Source organism: Paroedura picta, chromosome 3 (genome assembly GCF_049243985.1).
Source record: "Paroedura picta isolate Pp20150507F chromosome 3, Ppicta_v3.0, whole genome shotgun sequence".
Classification (NCBI taxonomy): domain Eukaryota; kingdom Metazoa; phylum Chordata; class Lepidosauria; order Squamata; family Gekkonidae; genus Paroedura; species Paroedura picta.
The window spans coordinates 74,509,121-74,532,389 of record NC_135371.1 but is presented as its reverse complement, the minus strand read 5'-3'; the positions used below and the strand labels follow the sequence as shown (position 1 = coordinate 74,532,389).

Sequence of the window (23,269 nt, the reverse complement as noted above, 5' to 3'; positions counted from 1 at the left end):
CTTTGGGCAAATCATTTAATACAAAGAGTCGCTTTTTAGGATATGAGTGAAAGCTTTTCCTAGGTTATTGTAGCTCTCAGAGGCGCATCCTTGTTTGTTCTAACAATTTGTCATTTTCCTTCAATCCAAGAGTCATCAGTGGGTACTGTATGCTTTTTGCAGTCATATATAGAATCATAGAATCATAGAATCATAGAGTTGGGAGGCGCCATACAGGCCATCTAGTCCAACCCCCTGCTCAACGCAGGATTAGCCCTAAGCATCCTAAAGCATCCAAGAAAAGTGTGTATCCAACCTTTGCTTGAAGACTGCCAGTGAGGGGGAGCTCACCACCTCCTTAGGCAGCCTATTCCACTGCTGAACTACTCTGACTGAGAAAAACTTTTTCCTGATATCTAGCCTATATCGTTGTACTTGAAGTTTAAACCGATTACTGCGTGTCCTCTCCTCTGCAGCCAACAGAAACAGCATCCTGCCCTCCTCCAAGTGACAACCTTTCAAATACTTAAAGAGGGCTATCATGTCCCCACTCAACCTCCTTTTCTCCAAGCTGAACATTCCCAAGTCCCTCAACCTATCTTCATAGGGCTTGGTCCCTTGGCCCAAGATCATCTTTGTCACTCTCCTCTGTACCCTTTCAATTTTATCTACGTCCTTCTTGAAGTGAGGCCTCCAGAACTGCACACAGTACTCCAAGTGTGGTCTGACTAGTGCCGTATACAATGGGACTATGACATCTTGTGATTTTGATGTGATGCCTCTGTTGATACAGCCCAAAATGTTATTTGCCTTTTTTACCGCTGCATCACACTGCCTGCTCATGTTTAGTTTACAATCCACAAGTACCCCAAGGTCTCGTTCACACACAGTGTTACCTAGAAGCGTATCCCCCATCCAGTAGGCTTGCTTTTCATTTTTCTGATCCAGATGCAGAACTTTACACTTATCTTTATTAAATTGCATCTTGTTCTCATTTGCCCATTTTTCCATTGTGTTCAGATCTCGTTGAACTCTGTCACTATCTTCCGGAGTATTTGCCAGTCCTCCCAATTTGGTGTCATCTGCAAACTTGATGAGTAGTCCCTCCTCCCCCTCATTTAGATCATTAATAAACATATTAAAAAGTACTGGGCCGAGCACTGAGCCCTGAGGTACCCCGCTACTCACCTCTCTCCAGTCTGATGAAACACCATTGACAACAACTCTTTGAGTGCGGTTCTCTAACCAATTCCCTATCCACCTAACTATCTGAAAATCCAGATTGCAGTCCTTCAATTTATCCATCAGAACATCATGGGGAACCTTGTCAAAAGCTTTACTAAAATCCAAGTAAATGACATCAACCAAATTTTCCCGATCCAGCAAACCTGTTACTTGGTCAAAAAAGGAAACCAGGTTGGTCTGGCAGGACCTGTTGGAGACAAATCCATGCTGACTTCCTTGGATCACCAAATTGTCCTCCAGATGTTTGCAGATCGCTCCCTTTAATATCTGCTCCATTATCTCCCCCACAACAGAGGTCAGACTCACTGGTCTGTAGTTTCCTGGGTCATCCTTCCTCCCTTTTTTGAAGATCGGAATAACGTTTGCTCTCTTCCAGTCCTCCGGGACATCTCCAGTCCTTAAAGAGGTTCCGAAGATGATGGACAAGGGCTGTGCAAGTTCTCTGGAAAGTTCTTTGAGCATTCTCGGGTGCATTTCATCCGGACCAGGGGATTTGAACTCATCCAGTGCAGCTAAATGCCTCTCGACAACCTCTCTATCCATGTTAACCTGCCACCCAGACACTGTCCTTTGGCTATGGCCATCTCTAGATGTGCCTAAACACTTTGACCTGTGGGGGAAAAAAGATGTAAAATAGGCACTAAGCCTTTCTGCTTTCTCTACATCTTCCGTTAGAGTTTGTCCATCCGCACCCAACAGTGGGCCTATTGCCTCCTTTACTTTACGTTTGCTCCTCACATAACTGAAAAATCGTTTCTTGTTACAATGGGCTTCCCTGGCCAATCTTAGCTGACTCTCAGCTTTGGCCTTTCTGATGATTGATCTACAGTGCCTAGTAACCTATAGGTACTCTTCTTTAGAGCTCTGTCCTTCCCTCCATTTCCTGAATATTTTCCTTTTCTTTCTTAGTTCCTCTTGAAGTTCTCTGTTCATCTAAATAGGCTTCTTAGAGCTCCTGCAGTGTTTTCGTCTTTCTGGGATAGTCATTGATTGAGCATGCAATAGCTCCTGTTTGAGTAGCACCCACCCTTCACATGCTCCCTTCCCTTCCCGTCCATGGTATGACACTCATCATGTCTCTGAGTTTATTAAAGTTTGCCCTACGAAAATCCAACATCCGCGTCTGGCTACAAGCTTCCTTGGCTCCCCATCTCAAAAGGAATTCTATGAGGACATGGTCACTTCCCCCTAGGGTCCCCACCTCCTTCACCTCATCCACCAACTCTTGCCTGTTGGTCAGTATTAAGTCCAGAATGGGTGAACCTCTTGTGGGTTCGTCTACCATTTGATAAATGAAATAGTCAGCCAGACAAGTCAAAAAGTTGCATGACCGAGGACGCTTCGCAGAGTTTGTTTCCCAGCACACATCTGGGAAATTGAAGTCACCCATGATGACAAGGTCCTGCCGCTTGGATATTTTCTCAAGCTGCTCACATAGAAGAAAAGGAAGTGAGAAATAAGCGGGGTTTAAGAGCCTCTTGTGGCGCAGCGTGGTAAGGCAGCAGACATGTAGCCTGAAAGCTCTGTCCATGAGGCTGGGAGTTCAATCCCAGCAGCCGCTCAAGGTTGACTCAGCCTTCCATCCTTCCGAGGTGGGTAAAATGAGTACCAGCTTGCTGGGAGGTAAACGGTCATGACTGGGGAAGGCACTGGCAAACCACCCCGTATTGAGTCTGCCATGAAAATGCTGGAGGGCATCACCCCAAGGGTCAGACATGACCCAGTGCTTGCACAGGGGATACCTTTACCTTTACCTTTTTAAGTCAACTGATGGCAAGGAAATGAGAAGTAACATGAGACTAAGTTTCTGACCCACTTCTTACAGCTCTCCAGTCTCTGGAGGTCAGCTAGCAGCTCCATTTCATTTCTTTATCTCACAGTTATTTGACAGGAGTGGTTCATTATTTCTCTGCCTGCACCATTGCCCATTGCTGCTGGAGGCACTTTTGAGAGAAATGGCAGGCTGCAAGAAAGCTGCAGAGTGGTTCTTGGGACAGCCATTAAAACTGTGGGGGATGTAAATGTACACTTTGGTCATGTCTGTAATGGAGCCTTAGACAAAGAGCTAAGAGTCTAAGTGAGAAATCCTAAGCAGGACTACTCAGAATTTTACTCAAGTGGGTTTACTTCCAGGTATTCTTAGGATTTCGCTGTAAGAGACACACCACTGACCAAAAAAATGGAAAACACATTTCTAATCAGTCTTCCATAGACTTCTAAGATGAATGTATACTTTGCAGGTGACATAAACCATGGCATTAGATCAGTCTACTATGAGATCATAATTAGCATCGTGTAGGCTTCAGTAAGAAATACCCAAGAATCCTGTGCCCCCCCTCCTTCTGGGTGGTAGCATTGGAGGCATTAGACTGCCATTGAAAGCATGGTGGATGGTGGCTTGCCCACCTATCTCTTCTCCCATGACCCGTAGACCATCAACATAGATGGAGGTGGTGGCTACTCTTCCTCCTCTACAAGCTAGTCAGAGGAAAGGCAGTAGTGGTCACTGAAGGTCCCTTTCAAGTCTATGATTCTATAACTTTCATTTGTTTGCCTTGTTTCTTTTTATCTGATTCACAGTCACATCTAGACAGGGTTCACTAGGTAGCATCTTGCTGAGACCTGGAACTGGCCTTGCGGCAAATCTTTTTTGTTTTGATGTGGCTTCATTATTGTAGATGATCAGAGTTGCTTTGAAATGACACCATATCAGAATGAGAATGCCAAGAAGCACGGCGTGGGGAGGTGTAGTGAGGATGGAGAACTGATGAAATTGCCACTTAGTAGAGCAAGACTTGGAGCCAAGCAACAGTGTGTGGGTTTGGGAACAGAATTTTTCCTGAGTTCCTCTTTCTTTGCTATGCTACATCACATCTCATTCAGGGATTCTCCCAAACCTCCCAACTTCAGGGTATCCTGGGGGTGATTGTGGAAGGAGAAGGCAGGGGGAGGGATTTATTTCCTTGAACAGATAGAAGAATCGAACCTACTTATCACAATGGACATAGCATTGGGCTCTAACAATGGATTCAAAGATTGTCCTTAAGCCTAAATTACAAACAAATTTCCATAAAGTGACTTTATCCCTTCTTTACATTGCAGACTGGAGTCACCCACACGTTCTTTGGTGATGGAGGCACCCAAGGGCATTCACATAAATGCTGAGGCTGGCAACTTAGAAGCAACCTGTAGGACAGAGCTCAAGCTGGAATCCAAAGATGGAGAAGTAAGTGGAATCAAATTTCTCTTGTAACTATGTTCTCGTCTTCTTGCAAGGCTTTTATTTTAGATTGTTGTTGTAAACAACATTATGTCTTCAGATACTTTAGAGGTAAAAATGTAATGATTAAATGTTCACTTAGCAATTTCATTTAGCATTGCAATTAAAAAAAAAATACCGTATTTGCCGGCGTATAAGATGACTGGGCATATAAGACGACCCCCCAACATTTCAACTCAAAATATAGAGTTTGTTACATTACATTACAGTACTATGGGCCACTATGGGCAGCTATGTCTATCCCAACTGAAGCACACCCGGTATATAGGACGACCCCCCCACTTGGAGGCATGTTTTTTTAAGGGGGGAAAGTAATCTTATACACCAGCAAATACTGTAATTGTGAGGCTTAGCCAGTACACTGGAGCTCCTTGTTGGAATGATGGAACTCATTGTATTCAAACTACACTCCCTCCATTCAAAGCAGCAGGATGATTCATTCATTTTAAAGTGCTGGGATAATAGCATTGGTTGTATGAAGCAGATTTATGCAGCTGTAAAAATGTGCAGTATGACTAAATTTCCTTTTTCCTTGTCACTTTAAAACTAGATTTACTTGAGTAGAACAATTACATTTTATGTCACACAATTTTGCAATGAAGAGGGTTTCATTCACCTGTATTGATTTGAAAAGCTTTGCAAATGTTTTCTGCTTCGAAGTTGCTGTTAAAATTCTGTAGACCGTTAAAAGGCTGTAGAAAGTTGAAGAGGCTCCAGGGTATGAGGTAGTATCACAACCAGCATCCGTGATTTTTATTTATCAAGGTCTCAAGTATCATTTGTAAATCAGCTAGCTCAGTAGAGTATTTTTAATTATTTCATTATGATTTGAAATATATATTTTTAAAAATGGCCTCCTAAGATAATTTTCTTATTCTATAGAAGGTACAGTTCTATTATCCTCATTTTGCAGATTAGTAATTATAGAAACTCTCCTGCATCCAAATCTGTAAACTGCGTTCCACAGTATAAATAAAAGGCTAAGGGGTGTGGGGGTGGACTCAGTCCGGGATGGGGGGGCAACAATTGGCCCCTGGCCCCAGACAGACAAGCAGAGGGGCCAAACGGAAGGCGTGAAGCATCTTCGGGACCACTTTAAGGACTGGAGATGTCCCAGAGGACTGGAAGAGAGCAAACTTTATTCCGATCTTCAAGAAAGGGAGGAAGGATGACCCGGAAACTACAGACCAGTGAGTCTGACCTCTGTTGTGGGGAAGATAATGGAGCAGATATGCATACATCTGGAGCACAATTTGGTAATCGAAGGAAGTCAGCATGGATTTGTCTCCAATAGGTCCTGTCAGACCAACCTGGTTTCCTTTTTTGAACAAGTAACAGGTTTGCTGGATCATGGAAATTCGGTTGATGTCATTTACTTGGATTTTAGTAAAGCTTTTGATAAGGTTCCCCATGATGTTCTGATAGATAGGTTGAAGGACTGCAATCTCGATTTTCAGATAGTTAGGTGGATAGGGAATTGGTTAGAGAACCGCACTCAAAGAGTTCTTGTCAATGGTGTTTCATCAGACTGGAGGGAGGTGAGTAGCGGCGTACCTCAAGACTCGGTGCTTGGTCCGGTACTTTTTACAATACTTATCTACATGAGGGGGTGGAGGGACTACTCATCAAGTTTGCAGATGACACCAAATTGGGAGGACTGGCAATTACTCCAGAGGATAGAGACAGAGTTCAACGAGGTCTGAACACAATGGAAAAATGGGCAAATGAGAACAAGATGCAATTTAATAAAGATAAGTGTAAAGTTCTGCATCTGGGTCAGAAAAATGGAAAGCATGCCTACTGGATGGGGGATACGCTTCTAGGTGACACTGTGGGTGAACAAGACCTTGGGGTACTTGTGGATTGCAAACTAAACATGAGCAGGCAGTGTGATGCAGCGATAAAAAAGGCAAATGCCATTTTGGGCGGTATCAACAGGGGCAACATATCAAAATCACAAGAGGTCATAGTCCCATTGTATACGACATTGGTCAGACCACACCTGGAGTACTGTGTGCAGTTCTGGAGGCCTCACTTCAAGAAGGACATAGATAAAATTGAAAGGGTACAGGGGAGAGCGACGTGGATGATCTGGGGCCAAGGGAACAAGCCCTATGATGATAGGTTGAGGGACTTGGGAATGTTCAGCCTGGAGAAAAGGAGGTTGAGAGGGGACATGATAGCCCTCTTTAAGGTTGAAAGGTTGTCACTTGGAGGAGAGCAGGATGCTGTTCGCATTGACTGCAGAGGAAAGGACGCGCAGTAATGGGTTTAAAGTACAAGTACAACGATATAGGCTAGATATCAGGAAAAAAATTTCCCAGTCAGAGTAGTTCAGCAGTGGAATAGGCTGCCTAAGGAGGTGGTGAGGTCCCCTTCACTGGCAGTCTTCAAGTAAAGGTTGGATACACACTTTTCTTGGATGCTTTAGGATGCTTTGACATGATCCTGCGTTGCGCAGGGCTTTGAACTAGATGGCCTGTATGGCCCCTTCCAACTCTATGATTCTATGATTCTATGATTCTACTAGGAATAAGGCCCATTGTAGTGGGAATACAATGGGCGCTAGCAGGCGGCACGGCTTTCTATGGGGTGCTGGCAAGGGTCCCTGGAAGTGTCCCTGGAGGAGCAGGCCGGAGAAAGTGAAGGGTCCCGGGGGCAGAGGGAGGAAGAGGGGAGGTGAGGTGTAGGAAGGGAGGACAGCGTACAGACCAGGGCGAGTCGTACCTGAGGGAGCAGGCCTGTTGCGGCGCGGGCTGCAGCTCAGCTGTGGCTTGCTGTTAAGGGCCAGTGGCGGCGTCGCATCGGCGTCTCGGGAGCGATCTGGGTGCGTTGGCGGCAGCCTGTCTTCGGCGTCTTCATCAGCGCGGGCTCGTCGTCGCCATCGGGGTCTTGGCCGCCATCTTTGAGCATGGGCGGCGGCCCGTCTTTGTATCTTAGAGAAGTATCTTAGAGAAGGGCAACCAGGTAAGGGGGGTGAGGAGTTCGGGGCTCGGGGCGGCTGCGGCAGGGAAGCTCGGGGACATTGGGGGAAGCGGAAAGACGCAAGTGGGGTGGGGTTGGGTTTGGGTGGGGGAAGTGTGCGGGCGGCGGCAGGCATCACAGGACATATGGGATGGGGGATGGAGGGCAGGGAGGGGCGTCCGGGGTACGCGGCGAAATGGGGAGTGGGAATGGGGGGGAGGTCGCGGGCGGTGGTGCTGGCGGCCGACGGACGTCTGGGGTGGGGGTGGAAAGTGGGGGATGGGCACGGTAGTGGCAAGGATGGCTGTTGGGGAGGACTGCAGAGTTGGAGGCGCGGCGTCCGGGAGACGGGCCAAGTGTCCAATAGGGAGGACACTTGGCACTGGAGTGGCACTCGGAGGAGCGAATCAGGAGCCGCTTTGCGGCTCCTGATTCGCTCCTCCGAGTTTTTATCCCGGACTGAGCCCGCCCTAACTCCTCCCCACCAGCCCTTACTGCTTTATTTAGTCCACTGCGCCCACAGTGCTGTGGGTGGTTTAAAGATGATTCAGTCCAGAGGCACGTGCAGCCAGGGGCCAAAGGGCCAATCCGATTTGGCCCTCACCAGGGCAAACCAGATTTCCATCCAGTCAGGAGATGCAAAGCTCCTCCCGACACGCCCACCCAGCCCAGCCAGGGGCAATCTGGAGACATTGCTGTCAGTCTGCTCCTGACCACCGCAGGGAGTAGAGGTCATTAGGGCTGCCAAGGGGAATGAGAACGGAAGCTGCGCCAGTCCTTTTCACCCCAAAGTTATCCTAACTGTCATGTCCAACTGTAGATTGCCTCAGAACCCTGACAGAGCTGGCAGGAGGCTGGTGAGAGCAACTCAGGGGAGTCTGAGGGCATGGGTGTGGGCCTTCCTTTTGAGGGGGGGAGCTTTCCCCTCCTGCCAAACAGTTGGCTGACAGGGAGGCCACAGAGAAGCCCCTTCTCACTTAAAATACTGCTGTGGCCAGCCATGCTGCTGGAGGGAAGAAACAACCAAGCAACAATCTGCAGATTTGTGACCTACCACACACGGATGTTGTGCAGGTGAAACTGGAAGCTGTTGCAGAGGGTCGTTTGCCTCCTGTTTCATCTGCACAACAACCCTGTGTAGTAGGCCTCAAGTGATTCACCTCCACAACTACCTGCATGGGAGGTCTTAAATGTTTCTTCTCCTCAACCGTGTCCAAACTCCATAGGAGCCCTTTCTGCCTGGGCAGCTAATCTTTATACTCTGCAGATGAGCTGTAATTCCAGGAGCTCTCCAGGCCCCACCTGGAGGTTGGCTACCCCTGGGTTGGAGATATTTCTGGAGGTTTGGAGGAGGGCCTTAAAATCGTACAATGCCTCCAAAGTAGCCATTTTGCCTGCAGAGCTGATCATTATAATCTAGAGATGTGCAGCGATCTAGAGAGGATGGTAGAGGCTCACAGACTGTGGATAGAGTGGAGTGGTTGTGGGTGTGTCTCTCTTGGGCTATAGGCTTTGGCCAGCCCTTACCAGCAGTTGTTTGTATTTTGATGTGCAGACAGACAGACAGACAGACCAATATCTATCCTGCAAGTCTGGAAAGTTCAGGAAAATCTAAATAAAGAATATTTACTACCTGAAATTGTAAATAGTGAACAAGTAAATGGCTTGAGAGACATGGGAACTAAAGTGACTTTTTTCAAGCTTGGCCTGGTCAATAAAAACTTCTATGAACTCAAAGATATAAGTGGCCCAGAATTTCAAGTGTAGTTAGCTTTACAGGAAAATAGACAGTGAGACAGTTGCTCTGGGGAGCGGGGGGGATCGCCACCTTCTCCCGGCCCCAGGAGCGGCCTCGCCCGGGAGAAGGCTCCGAGTTCCTCCGGGGTGGGGTAGGGGGTTCGTTGCTTCCTTCTGCTGGCCCCAGCGCCGGCTTCGCCGCATCTTTGACGTGACAAGCCCACTCCTGGCCCCGGGAGAATCCTATAGGACGCTCCAGGCTGGGGTGCGCCCTCCCCGCCTTCTACCAGCCCCAAGAGACCAGCCTGCGGCTGGAAGAACACCCCAGGTAGCGCCCCACTCGCCTGTGTGGCCCACATCCCAGGGAAGCCTTCGCCCTGTGAAGGCTTCCCAAGGAACTGTCCCTAGTGCCCATTTTAATCCAAAATAAAATAGGCTTTATTTGTAGTTTCTAGTTTATACATAAAGCTGGTAATAGAGTGGGACATGTGACAATATGTCCTGCTAAGGGGTCGTTTGCAAAAGCAATGAAAAACCAAGCCGTCTTCATATATTCCACCCCAGTCCACCAACAGCATTCACACGCTCTGTAAACTCATATTTTTGCTTGTCTTTTCCCTAATGATGTCAGCCACCAGGAAATTCATGTGCCTCCAAATAGGTAGTCGACACTTGTAAAACATAGTCCTCTTTGTCTCTTCACACTCTTTCAAACCAGCAGCTTCTTGTGTCTTTAAGTCCTCCACAAAATATACCTCTTAAATCATTCTGTGACCTCATAACACTTCAACCAATGACTACAACAGCCCTTCTCACTGTCTTTGTAAATGTCCCATCTCCTTATGTAACATAAAAGCAGATTAGATAATGGTTGGGGGAGACAGGGAAATCAGACAGAGCTGCTATTGCATGTATTTAGGATTTGAAGGCAGAGCAAAAACATGTAGCCCATCTCATCAGGATGAACCATAACGTTTTATTTGGGGGAGAAAATGTGATCACATGGTAAGTGCTCAAAAGGAATATATTTAATTGTGCTTGTTGTCTTTTGGATCGCCATGTAGCTGGGCCGGACCCCCTAACCCGAGAGGTGTGTTGCTTGCCAGGGGCGAAAATTAAAGATGTTTCAGAAAGGCTGCCCAAACTCCTCAAATCTAAAGATCGCTACCCATTTGTGATGGTCCATGTGGGAACGAATGACATGTCCCTGAATACCATCGCTCCTATTAAAAAAGACTATCAAGATCTGGGGAGGAAGCTCAAGCAAATGGGGACACAAGTGGTATTCTCTTCAATCTTGCCTGTTAAGGGAAGAGGAATGCATCGGGAGAGGAAGATAATGGAGGTGAATCAGTGGCTGCGTACTGGACTTAATACTGACCAACAGGCAAGAGTTGGTGGATGAGGTGAAGGAGGTGGGGACCCTAGGGGGAAGTGACCATGTCCTCATTTGTTGTTGTTGTTGTTATGTGCGAAGTCGTGTCCGACCCATCGCGACCCCATGGACAATGATCCTCCAGGCCTTCCTGTCCTCTACCATTCCCCGGAGTCCATTTAAGTTTGCACCTACTGCTTCAGTGACTCCATCCATCCACCTCATTCTCTGTCGTCCCCTTCTTCTTTTGCCCTCGATCTCTCCCAGCATTAGGCTCTTCTCCAGGGAGTCCTTCCTTCTCATGAGGTGGCCAAAATATTTGAGTTTCATCTTCAGGATCTGGCCTTCTAAAGAGCAGTCAGGGCTGATCTCCTCTAGGACTGACTGGTTTGTTCGCCTTGCAGTCCAAGGGACTCGCAAGAGTCTTCTCCAGCACCAGAGTTCAAAAGCCTCAATTCTTTGACGCTCGGCCTTCCTTATGGTCCAACTTTCGCAGCCATACATTGCAACTGGGAAGACCATAGCCTTGACTAAACGCACTTTTGTTGGCAGGGTGATGTCTCTGCTTTTTAGGATGCTGTCTAGATTTGCCATAGCTTTCCTCCCCAGGAGCAAGCGTCTTTTAATTTCTTTGCTGCAGTCCCCATCTGCAGTGATCTTGGAGCCCAGGAAAATAAAATCTGTCACTATCTCCATTTCTTCCCCTTCTATTTGCCAGGAATTGAGAGGGCCGGATGCCATGATCTTTGTTTTCTTGATGTTGAGTTTCAAGCCAACTTTGGCACTCTCCTCCTTCACCCGCATCAACAGGCTCTTTAGTTCCTCTTCACTTTCTGCCATTAGAGTGGTATCATCTGCATATCTGAGGTTGTTGATATTTCTCCCTGCAATCTTGATCCCAATTTGTGACTCCTCTAATCCCGCATTTCTCATGATGTGCTCTGCATACAAGTTAAATAGGCAAGGCGACAGTATACAGCCTTGCCGAACTCCTTTCTCAATTTTGAACCAGTCAGTGATTCCATGTTCAGTTCTCACTGTTGCTTCTTGACCTGCATATAAATTTCTCAAGAGACAAATAAGATGCTCTGGTATTCCCATCTCTTTAAGAACTTGCCACAATTTGTTGTGCTCCACACAATCAAAGGCTTTAGCATAGTCAATGAAGCAGAAGTAGACGTTCTTCTGGTACTCCCTAGCTTTCTCCATGATCCAGCGTATGTTGGCAATTTGATCTCTAGTTCCTCTGCCTCTTCGAAATCCTGCCTGTACTTCTGGAAGTTCTCGGTCCACATATTGCTGGAGCCTAGCTTGTAGGATTTTGAGCATAACTTTGCTAGCATGAGAAATTAGTGCGATGGTGCGGTAGTTTGAACATTCTTTGGCATTGCCCTTCTTTGGGATTGGAATGTAAACTGACCTTTTCCAATCCTGTGGCCATTGTTGAGTTTTCCAAATTTGCTGGCATATTGAGTGTAGCACTTTTACTGCATCGTCCTTTAAGATTTTGAATAGTTCAACTGGAATGCTGTCACTACCACTAGCTTTATTGTTGCTCAGACTTCCTAAGGCCCATTTGACTTCACATTCCAGGATGTCTGGCTCCAGATCAGTAACTACCCCATTGTGGTCATCAGGGATGTTAAGCTCGCTCTTGTATAGTTCTTCTGTATAATTTTGCCACCTTTGTTTGATCTCTTCTGCTTCTGTGAGGTCCCTACCATTTTGGTCCCTTATCATACCCATCTTTGCATGAAACGTTCTCTTCATATCTCCAATTTTCTTGAAAAGATCTCTGGTCCTCCCCATTCTATTGTTTTCTTCTATTTGTTTGCACTGTTCATTTAAGAAGGCATTCTTATCTCTTCTAGCTTTTCTCTGGAATTCTGCATTCAATTGGGTGTATCTTTCTCTTTCTCCCTTGCCTTTCACTTCCCTTCTCTCCTTAGCTATTTGTAAAGCTTCCTCAGACAGCCATTTTGATTTCTTGCATTTCTTTTTCTTTGGGATGGTTTTAGTTGCTACCTCTTGTACAATGTTGCGAACCTCCGTCCATAGTTCTTCAGGCACTCTGTCTATCAGATCTAATTCCTTAAATCTATTTGTCACCTCCACTGTGTATTCGTCAGGGATATGATTTAGTTCATACCTGAGTGGCCTAGTGCTTTTCCCTACTTTCTTCAATTTAAGCCTAAATTTTGCAACAAGAAGCTCATGATCTGAACCACAATCAGCTCCTGGTCTTGTTTTTATTGACTGGATAGAACTTTTCCATCTTTGGCTGCAGAGCACATAGTCAATCTGATTTCTGTGTTGACCGTCTGGTGATGTCCATGTGTAGAGTCGTCTCTTGGGTTGCTGGAAAAGAGTGTTTGCTATGACCATTGTATTCTCTTGACAAAATTCTACCAGCCTGTGCCCTGCTTCATTTTGTACTCCAAGGCCAAACTTGCCTGTTATCCCGGTTATCTTTTGGCTTCCTACTTTAGCATTCCAATCCCCCATGATGATAAGCACATCATTTTTGGGCGTTGCTTCTAGAAGGTGTTGTAGGGCTTCATAGAACTGATCAACTTCATCCTCTTCAGCAGCAGTGGTTGGGGCGTAGACCTGGATCACTGTGATGTTGAATGGTTTGCCTTGGATTCGAACTGAGATCATTCTGTCATTTTGGGGATTGTATCCCAAGACTGCTTTTCCTACTCTCTTATTGATTATGAATGCTACTCCATTTCTTCTGCGAGATTCTTGTCCACAGTAGTATACCTGATGGTCATCTGAATTAAATTCACCCATTCCTGTCCATTTTAGTTCACTGATTCCTAAAATGTCGATGTTCAGTCTTCTCATTTCTTGTTTAACCACGTCCAGCTTGCCTTGATTCATGGATCTGACGTTCCAGGTTCCTATGGAATAAAAATCTTTACAGCATCGGACTGTCTTTTCGCCACCAGTTACTTCCACAACTGAGCGTCCTTTCGGCTTTGGCCCAGCCGCTTCATTCATTCTGGCGCTACTCGTACTAGCCGTCTGCTCATCCCCAGTAGCATATTGGACACCTTCCGACCTGAGGGGCTCATCTTCCAGCGTCATATCGTTATGCCTATTGGAACTGTCCATAGAGTTTTCATGGCAAAGATACTGGAGTGGTTTGCCATTGCCTTCTCCAGTGGATCACCTTTTGTCAGAGCTCTCAGCTATGACCTGTCCGTCTTGGGTGGCCCTGCACGGCATAGCTCATAGCTTCACTGAACTACGCAAGCCCCCTTGCCACAACAAGGCAGCGATCCTTGAAGGGGGATGTCCTCATAGAATTCCTTTTGAGATGGGGAGCCAAGGAAGCTTGTAGCCAGACGCGGATGTTGGATTTTCGTAGGGCAAACTTTAATAAACTCAGAGACATGATGAGTGTCATACCATGGATGAGAATGCTGGAAGGGAAGGGAGCATGTGAAGGGTGGGCGCTACTCAAACAAGAGCTATTGCATGCTCAATCAATGACTATCCCAGAAAGACGAAAACACTGCAGGAGCTCTAAGAAGCCTATTTGGATAAACAGAGAACTTCAAGAGGAACTAAGAAAGAAAAGGAAAATGTTCAGGAAATGGAGGGAAGGACAGAGCTCTAAAGAAGAGTACCTACAGGTTACTAGGCACTGTAGATCAATCATCAGAAAGGCCAAAGCTGAGAGTGAGCTAAGATTGGCCAGGGAAGCCCATTGTAACAAGAAAAGATTTTTCAGTTATGTGAGGAGCAAATGTAAAGTAAACGAGGCAATAGGCCCACTGTTGGGTGCGGATGGACAAACTCTAACGAAAGATGCAGAGAAAGCAGAAAGGCTTAGTGCCTATTTTACATCTTTTTTCCCCCACAGGTCAAAGTGTTTAGGCACATCTAGAGGTGGCCGTAGCCAAAGGACAGTGTCTGGGAGGCAGGTTAACATGGATAGAGAGGTTGTCGAGAGGCATTTAGCTGCACTGGATGAGTTCAAATCCCCTGGTCCGGATGAAATACACCCAAGAGTACTCAAAGAACTTTCCAAAGAACTGGCACAGCCCTTGTCCATCATCTTCGGGACCTCTTTAAGGACTGGAGATGTCCCGGAGGAGTGAAAGAGAGCAAACGTTATTCCGATCTTCAAAAAAGGGAGGAAGGATGACCCAGGAAACTACAGACCAGTGAGTCTGACCTCTGTTGTGGGGAGATAATGGAGCAGATATTAAAGGGAGCGATCTGCAAACATCTGGAGGACAATTTGGTGATCCAAGGAAGTCAGCATGGATTTGTCTCCAACAGGTCCTGCCAGACCAACCTAGTTTCCTTTTTTGACCAAGTAACAGGTTTGCTGGATCGGGGAAATTCGGTTGATGTCATTTACTTGGATTTTAGTAAAGCTTTTGACAAGGTTCCCCATGATGTTCTGATGGATAAGTTGAAGGACTGCAATCTGGATTTTCAGATAGTTAGGTGGATAGGGAATTGGTTAGAGAACCGCACTCAAAGAGTTGTTGTCAATGGTGTTTCATCAGACTGGAGAGAGGTGAGTAGCGGGGTACCTCAGGGCTCGGTGCTCGGCCCGGTACTTTTTAACATATTTATTAATGATCTAGATGAGGGGGTGGAGGGACTACCCATCAAGTTTGCAGATGACACCAAATTGGGAGGACTGGCAAATACTCCGGAAGATAGAGACAGAGTTCAACGAGATCTGAACACAATGGGAAAATGGGCAAATGAGAACAAGATGCAATTTAATAAAGATAGTGTAAAGTTCTGCATCTGGGTCAGAAAAATGAAAAGCATGCCTACTGGATGGGGGATACGCTTCTAGGTAGCACTGTGTGTGAACGAGACCTTGGGGTACTTGTGGATTGTAAACTAAACATGAGCAGGCAGTGTGATGTAGCGGTAAAAAAGGCAAATACCATTTTGGGCTGTATCAACAGAGGCATCACATCAAAATCACAAGATGTCATAGTCCCATTGTATACGGCACTGGTCAGACCACATCTGGAGTTCTGTGTGCAGTTCTGGAGGCCTCACTTCAAGAAGGACGTCGATAAAATTGAAAGGGTACAGAGGAGAGCGACTAAGATGATCTGGGGCCAAGGGCCCAAGCCCTATTAAGATAGGTTGAGGGACTTGGGAATGTTCAGCCTGGAGAAAACGAGGTTAAGAGGGGACATGATAGCCCTCTTTAAGTATTTGAAAGGTTGTTACTTGGAGGAGGGCAGGATGCTGTTTCTGCTGGCTGCAGAGGAGAGGACAGGCAGTAATGGGTATAAACTTCAAGTACAACGATATAGGCTAGATATCAGGAAAAAGTTTTTCACAGTCATAGTAGTTCAGCAGTGGAATAGGCTGCCTAAGGCGGTGGTGAGCTCCCCCTCACTGGAAGTCTTCAAGCAAAGGTTGGATACACACTTTTCTTGGATGCTTTGGGATGCTTAGGATGCTTAGGGCTGATCCTGCGTTGAGCAGGGGGTTGGACTAGGTGGCCTGTATGGCCCCTTCCAACTCTATGATTCTATGATTCTATGATTCTTTTAGGGCCCTTAGTGTCTATACAATCCCCTTTTCACTCAATGAATTTATATTCTCAATTTACGGGGCTATTGCATTTTTACATCACTGTATATTTGGTACCTCAGAAAATGCTGTGCTTTCCTCAGGAATCAAAACCAATTACAGTTACCACAAAGAATGTCATTGTCCTAATATTTTCTGAAAATTTAGTTTTTAATTACGTTTTAATTAATTAATTATACATTCATATTTGCAAGGCCAATGCAAAATGTGCATCTTCATCCTATTTAAACAAAATAAAATTGTGTACAGATTCAAGACAGAAAGTATGTAGGTACAGTTTAATGAGCCAACCTCCTCTGCATGACCTTCAGGAACAAAAAAGATGGGGCATATTGAGCTACAACAAGAAAAATGAATTGGCTGAAATCCTCATATATCCCTACTACAAATTAAGCCCGCTGTAGTCTGAATACAGCGGGCGCTAGCTCTTAGACGCTGGGGTTGTGAGCGGGGGAGATTCACCGGCAGCCTGCTGGCAGGGAGCATGAGTGGTCCGGTGGCGCAGTGGGGCGACGGCGGCAATCCAGGAGGCTGGCGGCCATGTGCCGTGTCTGGCGGCATAGCGGGGCGGCTGTGGAGGAGGTCGCCAGTGTCCCAGGGGGTGAGTCCGCCATCTTGGGGAGCCACGCGGTCAAGCAGGTGCGCGCCTATGTGGCAGCGCGCAGGCAGCGAGGGCTGGGTGTTGCGGTCGTGGCGGATCATGTGTGTGGTGGAGCGGTTCGGCGTGGGAGAGGCTGGCTGGGGATCGGGCTGTTGGCGTTCCAGCCATGCTGGATTGGGTTGGCGGTGGTGCGGCTTGGCGGCAGAGGTATTCGGCGGTGGAGTGCCTCTCAGGAGATGTGGGCATTGATGGCAGGGTGGTGGCGGACGCTGCGAAGGCTGGGCGTAAGCGGTGAGGTGCTGTGGGGGTTTGGGAGGGTGCGGGCAGTGGCACACGGGGAGGTGGAGGGAGTGGCACACGGGGAGGTAACGGGAGATCGTGGTCGTTGGCAAGGGCAGTCGCTGGGCGACGGGAAAGGAGCTTTCCCAGAGTCCAGCGGCGTGGGGCAAGGGTCGTCCCTGGCAGCCATCCTGCGAGGATGGCGACTCGGGAGGAGTGGAAGGTGTTGGCCGCAGCGTTTGGGAGTTTTGCCCTGTCTGGGGGTTTTTTAATTGGAATCTGTGCATCCTTTCAGCCATACCATTTTGAAATAAATGAATGTGATTAGCTACATTGATGACCCATTTTTATACAGAGTTGGGAATGGCATTAAATCAAGGTTTAGAGGATTATTATGTCTTCAAGCAAAGGTTGGATACACATTTTTTTGATATATTAGGATGCTTTGGGCTGAACCTGCGTTGAGCAGGGGGTTGGACTTGATGGCCTGTATGGCCCCTTCCAACTCTATGATTCGGTGATTCTATTATATGTCTTTGGGGTTGTAAACATACACCATCCTGGAGGATACCAAATTATGATGGGAATAATAATAGACTGGGCTTACAAAAAGTTTTTTTCCTTATTTTTTCCTAAGAGCATCTTTAAACAGCCTGTCGCTCCGTGGGCGCCACGGACTGAATAAAAGAGTAAGGGCTGTTGGGGAGGAGTTAGGGCGGGCCCTGTCCGGGATAAAATCTCGGAGGGGCCAATCAGGAACCGTGAAGCGGCTCCTAATTGGCTCCTCCGAGTGTCCATCCAGGGCCAGCAGCCAATGGGGAGGCGCGCAAAGCGCGCCTCCCCATTGGCTGCTTCGAACGGCCGGGACTCAGTGCAGTCTGGCAGACTGCGCCGACAGTCCTCCAGCCAGCCTGCTCCTTCTCCTGCTTCTCCCGGCTGCTTCAGGTGGGCAGCCGCCGGCCTTCTCTCCTCCCCGGGAGCGCCCTCGCTGCAACGAGGACGCTCCTGAGGGCGAGAGAAAGCCTTTCGGGACTTGGAGAGGGTGGGGGGGCGGCCGCCGGCCTTCTCTCCTCCCCGGGAGCGCCCTCTCTGCAGCGAGGACGCTCCCGAGGGCGAGAGAAAGCCTTTCAGGACTTGGAGAGGGTGGGGGGGCGGCCGCCAGCCTTCTCTCATCCCCGGGAGCGGCCTCGCTGCAACGAAGACGCTCCCGAGGGCGAGAAAAAGCCTTTCGGGACTTGGAGAGGGTGGGGGGGGCGGCCGCCGACCTTCTCTCCTCCCCGGGAGCGCCCTCGCTGCAACGAGGACGCTCCCGAGGGCGAGAAAAAGCCTTTCGGGACTTGGAGAGGGTGGGGGGGCGGCCCCCGGCCTTCTCTTCTCCCCAGGAGCGCCCTCGCTGCAAAGAGGACGCTCCCGAGGGCGAGAGAAAGCCTTTCGGGACTTGGAGAGGGTGGGGGGGCGGCCGCCGGCCTTCTCTCCTCCCCGGGAGCTCCCTCGCTGGAGCGAGGACGCTCCCGTCGGCGAGAGAAAGCCTTTCGGGACTTGGAGAGGGTGGGGGGGCGGCCGCCGGCCTTCTCTCCTCCCCGGGAGCGCCCTCGCTGCAAAGAGGACACTCCCGAGGGCAAGAGAAAGACTTTCTGGACTTGGAGAGGGTTGGGGGGGCGGCCGCCGGCCTTCTCTCCTACCCGGGAGCGCCCTCGCTGCAGCGAGGACGCTCCCGAGGGCGAGAGAAAGCCTTTCGGGACTTGGAGAGGGTGGGGGGGCGGCCGCCGGCCTTCTCTCCTCCCCGGGAGCGCCCTCGCTGCAGCGAGGACGCTCCCGAGGGCGATAGAAAGCCTTTCGGGACTTGGAGAGGGTGGCGGAGCGGCCGCCGGCCTTCTCTCCTCCCCGGGAGCGCCCTCGCTGCAACGAGGACGCTCCCGAGGGCGAGAAAAAGCCTTTCGGGACTTGGAGAGGGTGGGGGGGCGGCCGCCGGCCTTCTCTCCTCCCCGGGAGCGCCCTCGCTGCAGCGAGGACGCTCCCGAGGGCGAGAGAAAGCCTTTCGGGACTTGGAGAGGGTGGGGGTGGCGGCCGCCGGCCTTCTGTCCTCCCCGGGAGCGCCCTCGCTGCAGCGAGGACGCTCCCGAGGGCGAGAGAAAGCCTTTCGGGACTTGGAGAGGGTGGGGGGGGCGGCCGCCGGCCTTCTCTCCTCCCCGGGAGCGCCCTCGCTGCAGCGAGGACGCTCCCGAGGGCGAGAGAAAGCCTTTCGGGACTTGGAGAGGGTGGGGGGGGCGGCCGCCGGCCTTCTGTCCTCCCCGGGAGCGCCCTCGCTGCAGCGAGGACGCTCCTGAGGGCGAGAGAAAGCCTTTCGGGACTTAGAGAGTGTGGGGGGGCGGCCGGCGGCCTTCTCTCCTCCCCGGCAGCGCCCTCGCTGCAACGAGGACGCTCCCGACGGCGAGAAAAAGCCTTTGGGGACTTGGAGAGGGTGGGGGGGCGGCCGCCGGCCTTCTCTCCTCCCCGGGAGCACCCTCGCTGCAAAGAGGACGCTCCCGAGGGCGAGAGAAAGCCTTTCGGGACTTAGAGAGGGTGGGGGGGGGCGGCCTCCGGCCTTCTCTCCTCCCCGGGAGCTCCCCTCGCTGGAGCGAGGGGACGCTCCCGACGGCGAGAGAAAGCCTTTCGGGACTTGGAGAGGGTGGGGGGGGCGGGCCGCCAGCCTTCTCTCCTCCCCGAGGCAGGGAGGCCTCTTTCTTTTCTTGGGGGGGAGAGAAGATCAAAAAAAGCAGAGAAGGGAAGAAAAATCCAGGGCTGGCCTTCTCTCCTCCCCGGGAGCGCCCTCGCTGCAGCGAGGACGCTCCGGAGGGCGAGAGAAAGCCTTTCGGGACTTGGAGAGGGTGGGGGGGCGGCCGCCGGCCTTCTCTCCTCCCCGGGAGCACCCTCGCAGCAACGAGGACGCTCCCGAGGGCGAGAAAAAGCCTTTGGGGACTTGGAGAGGGTGGGGGGCGGCCGCCGGCCTTCTCTCCCCCCGGGAGCGCCCTCGCTGCAAAGAGGACGCTCCCGAGGGCGAGAGAAAGCCTTTCGGGACTTGGAGAGGGTGGGGGCGGCGGCCGCCGGCCTTCTCTCCTCCGCGGGAGCGCCCTCGCTGCAGCGAGGACGCTCCCGAGGGCGAGAGAAAGCCTTTCGGGACTTGGAGAGGGTGGGGGGCGGCCGCCGGCCTTCTCTCCTCCCCGGGAGCGCCCTCGCTGGAGCGAGGACGCTCCCGTCGGCGAGAGAAAGCCTTTCGGGACTTGGAGAGGGTGGGGGGCGGCCGCCAGCCTTCTCTCCTCCCCGGGAGCGCCCTCGCTGCAAAGAGGACGCTCCCGAGGGCGAGAGAAAGCCTTTCGGGACTTGGAGAGGGTGGGGGCGGCGGCCGCCGGCCTTCTCTCCTCCCCGGGAGCGCCCTCGCTGCAGCGAGGACGCTCCCGAGGGCGAGAGAAAGCCTTTCGGGACTTGGAGAGGGTGGGGGGGCGGCCGCCGGCCTTCTCTCCTCCCCGGGAGCGCCCTCGCTGCAGCGAGGACGCTCCCGAGGGCGAGAGAAAGCCTTTCGGGACTTGGAGAGGGTGGGGGGGCGGCCGCCGGCCTTCTCTTTTCCCCGGGAGCGCCCTCGCTGCAACGAGGACGCTCCCGAGGGCGAGAAAAAGCCTTTCGGGACTTGGAGAGGGTGGGGGGGCGGCCGCCGGCCTTCTCTCCTCCCCGGGAGCGCCCTCGCTGCAAAGAGGACGCTCCCGAGGGCGAGAGAAAGCCTTTCGGGACTTGGAGAGGGGGGGGGCGGCCGCCGGCCTTCTCTCCTCCCCGGGAGCGCCCTCGCTGCAACGAGGACGCTCCCGAGGGCGAGAAAAAGCCTTTCGGGACTTGGAGAGGGTGGGGGGGCGGCCGCCGGCCTTCTCTCCTCCCCGGGAGCGCCCTCGCTGCACCGAGGACGCTCCCGAGGGCGAGAAAAAGCCTTTCGGGAATTGGAGAGGGTGGGGGGGCGGCCGCCGGCCTTCTCTCCTCCCCGGGAGCGCCCTCGCTGCAAAGAGGACGCTCCCGAGGGCGAGAGAAAGCCTTTCGGGACTTGGAGAGGGTGGGGGGGCGGCCGCCGGCCTTCTCTCCTCCCCGGGAGCGCCCTCGCTGCAGCGAGGACGCTCCCGAGGGCGAGAGAAAGCCTTTCGGGACTTGGAGAGGGTGGGGGGGCGGCCGCCGGCCTTCTCTCCTCCCCGGGAGCGCCCTCGCTGCAGCGAGGACGCTCCCGAGGGCGAGAGAAAGCCTTTCGGGACTTGGAGAGGGTGGGGTGGCGGCCGCCGGCCTTCTGTCCTCCCCGGGAGCGCCCTCGCTGCAGCGAGGACGCTCCCGAGGGCGAGAGAAAGCCTTTCGGGACTTGGAGAGGGTGGGGGGGGCGGCCGCCGGCCTTCTCTCCTCCCCGGGAGCGCCCTCGCTGCAGCGAGGACGCTCCCGAGGGCGAGAGAAAGCCTTTCGGGACTTGGAGAGGGTGGGGGGGCGGCCGCCGGCCTTCTGTCCTCCCCGGGAGCGCCCTCGCTGCAGCGAGGACGCTCCTGAGGGCGAGAGAAAGCCTTTCGGGACTTAGAGAGTGTGGGGGGGCGGCCGGCGGCCTTCTCTCCTCCCCGGCAGCGCCCTCGCTGCAACGAGGACGCTCCCGACGGCGAGAAAAAGCCTTTGGGGACTTGGAGAGGGTGGGGGGGCGGCCGCCGGCCTTCTCTCCTCCCCGGGAGCACCCTCGCTGCAAAGAGGACGCTCCCGAGGGCGAGAGAAAGCCTTTCGGGACTTAGAGAGGGTGGGGGGGCGGCCTCCGGCCTTCTCTCCTCCCCGGGAGCTCCCTCGCTGGAGCGAGGACGCTCCCGACGGCGAGAGAAAGCCTTTCGGGACTTGGAGAGGGTGGGGGGGGCGGCCGCCAGCCTTCTCTCCTCCCCGGCAGCGCCCTCTCTGCAAAGAGGACGCTCCCGAGGGCGAGAGAAAGCCTTTCGGGACTTGGAGAGGGTGGGGGGGCGGCCGCTGGCCTTCTCTCCTCCCCGGGAGCGCCCTCGCTGCAGCGAGGACGCTCCGGAGGGCGAGAGAAAGCCTTTCGGGACTTGGAGAGGGTGGGGGGGCGGCCGCCGGCCTTCTCTCCTCCCCGGGAGCACCCTCGCAGCAACGAGGACGCTCCCGAGGGCGAGAAAAAGCCTTTGGGGACTTGGAGAGGGTGGGGGGCGGCCGCCGGCCTTCTCTCCCCCCGGGAGCGCCCTCGCTGCAAAGAGGACGCTCCCGAGGGCGAGAGAAAGCCTTTCGGGACTTGGAGAGGGTGGGGGCGGCGGCCGCCGGCCTTCTCTCCTCCGCGGGAGCGCCCTCGCTGCAGCGAGGACGCTCCCGAGGGCGAGAGAAAGCCTTTCGGGACTTGGAGAGGGTGGGGGGCGGCCGCCGGCCTTCTCTCCTCCCCGGGAGCGCCCTCGCTGGAGCGAGGACGCTCCCGTCGGCGAGAGAAAGCCTTTCGGGATTGGAGAGGGTGGGGGGCGGCCGCCAGCCTTCTCTCCTCCCCGGGAGCGCCCTCGCTGCAAAGAGGACGCTCCCGAGGGCGAGAGAAAGCCTTTCGGGACTTGGAGAGGGTGGGGGCGGCGGCCGCCGGCCTTCTCTCCTCCCCGGGAGCGCCCTCGCTGCAGCGAGGACGCTCCCGAGGGCGAGAGAAAGCCTTTCGGGACTTGGAGAGGGTGGGGGGGCGGCCGCCGGCCTTCTCTCCTCCCCGGGAGCGCCCTCGCTGCAGCGAGGACGCTCCCGAGGGCGAGAGAAAGCCTTTCGGGACTTGGAGAGGGTGGGGGGGCGGCCGCCGGCCTTCTCTTTTCCCCGGGAGCGCCCTCGCTGCAACGAGGACGCTCCCGAGGGCGAGAAAAAGCCTTTCGGGACTTGGAGAGGGTGGGGGGGCGGCCGCCGGCCTTCTCTCCTCCCCGGGAGCGCCCTCGCTGCAAAGAGGACGCTCCCGAGGGCGAGAGAAAGCCTTTCGGGACTTGGAGAGGGGGGGGGGGCGGCCGCCGGCCTTCTCTCCTCCCCGGGAGCGCCCTCGCTGCAAAGAGGACGCTCCCGAGGGCGAGAAAAAGCCTTTCGGGACTTGGAGAGGGTGGGGGGGCGGCCGCCGGCCTTCTCTCCTCCCCGGGAGCGCCCTCGCTGCACCGAGGACGCTCCCGAGGGCGAGAAAAAGCCTTTCGGGAATTGGAGAGGGTGGGGGGGCGGCCGCAGGCCTTCT

The 23,269-nt window shown here is 52.5% G+C and overlaps 1 protein-coding gene across 2 annotated transcripts in view; it reads left to right on the top strand.

The window, feature by feature from the left end:
* The window catches only part of SGCD (sarcoglycan delta), a 349,857-nt gene that overhangs the window by 301,641 nt on the left and 24,947 nt on the right, over positions 1–23,269 (top strand). For both annotated transcript variants that reach the window (XM_077326433.1, XM_077326432.1), the window contains one exon: positions 4,327–4,450. In XM_077326433.1, coding sequence (XP_077182548.1) covers positions 4,327–4,450 — 124 coding nt within the window. The remainder of the gene's footprint in view (positions 1–4,326; positions 4,451–23,269) is intronic.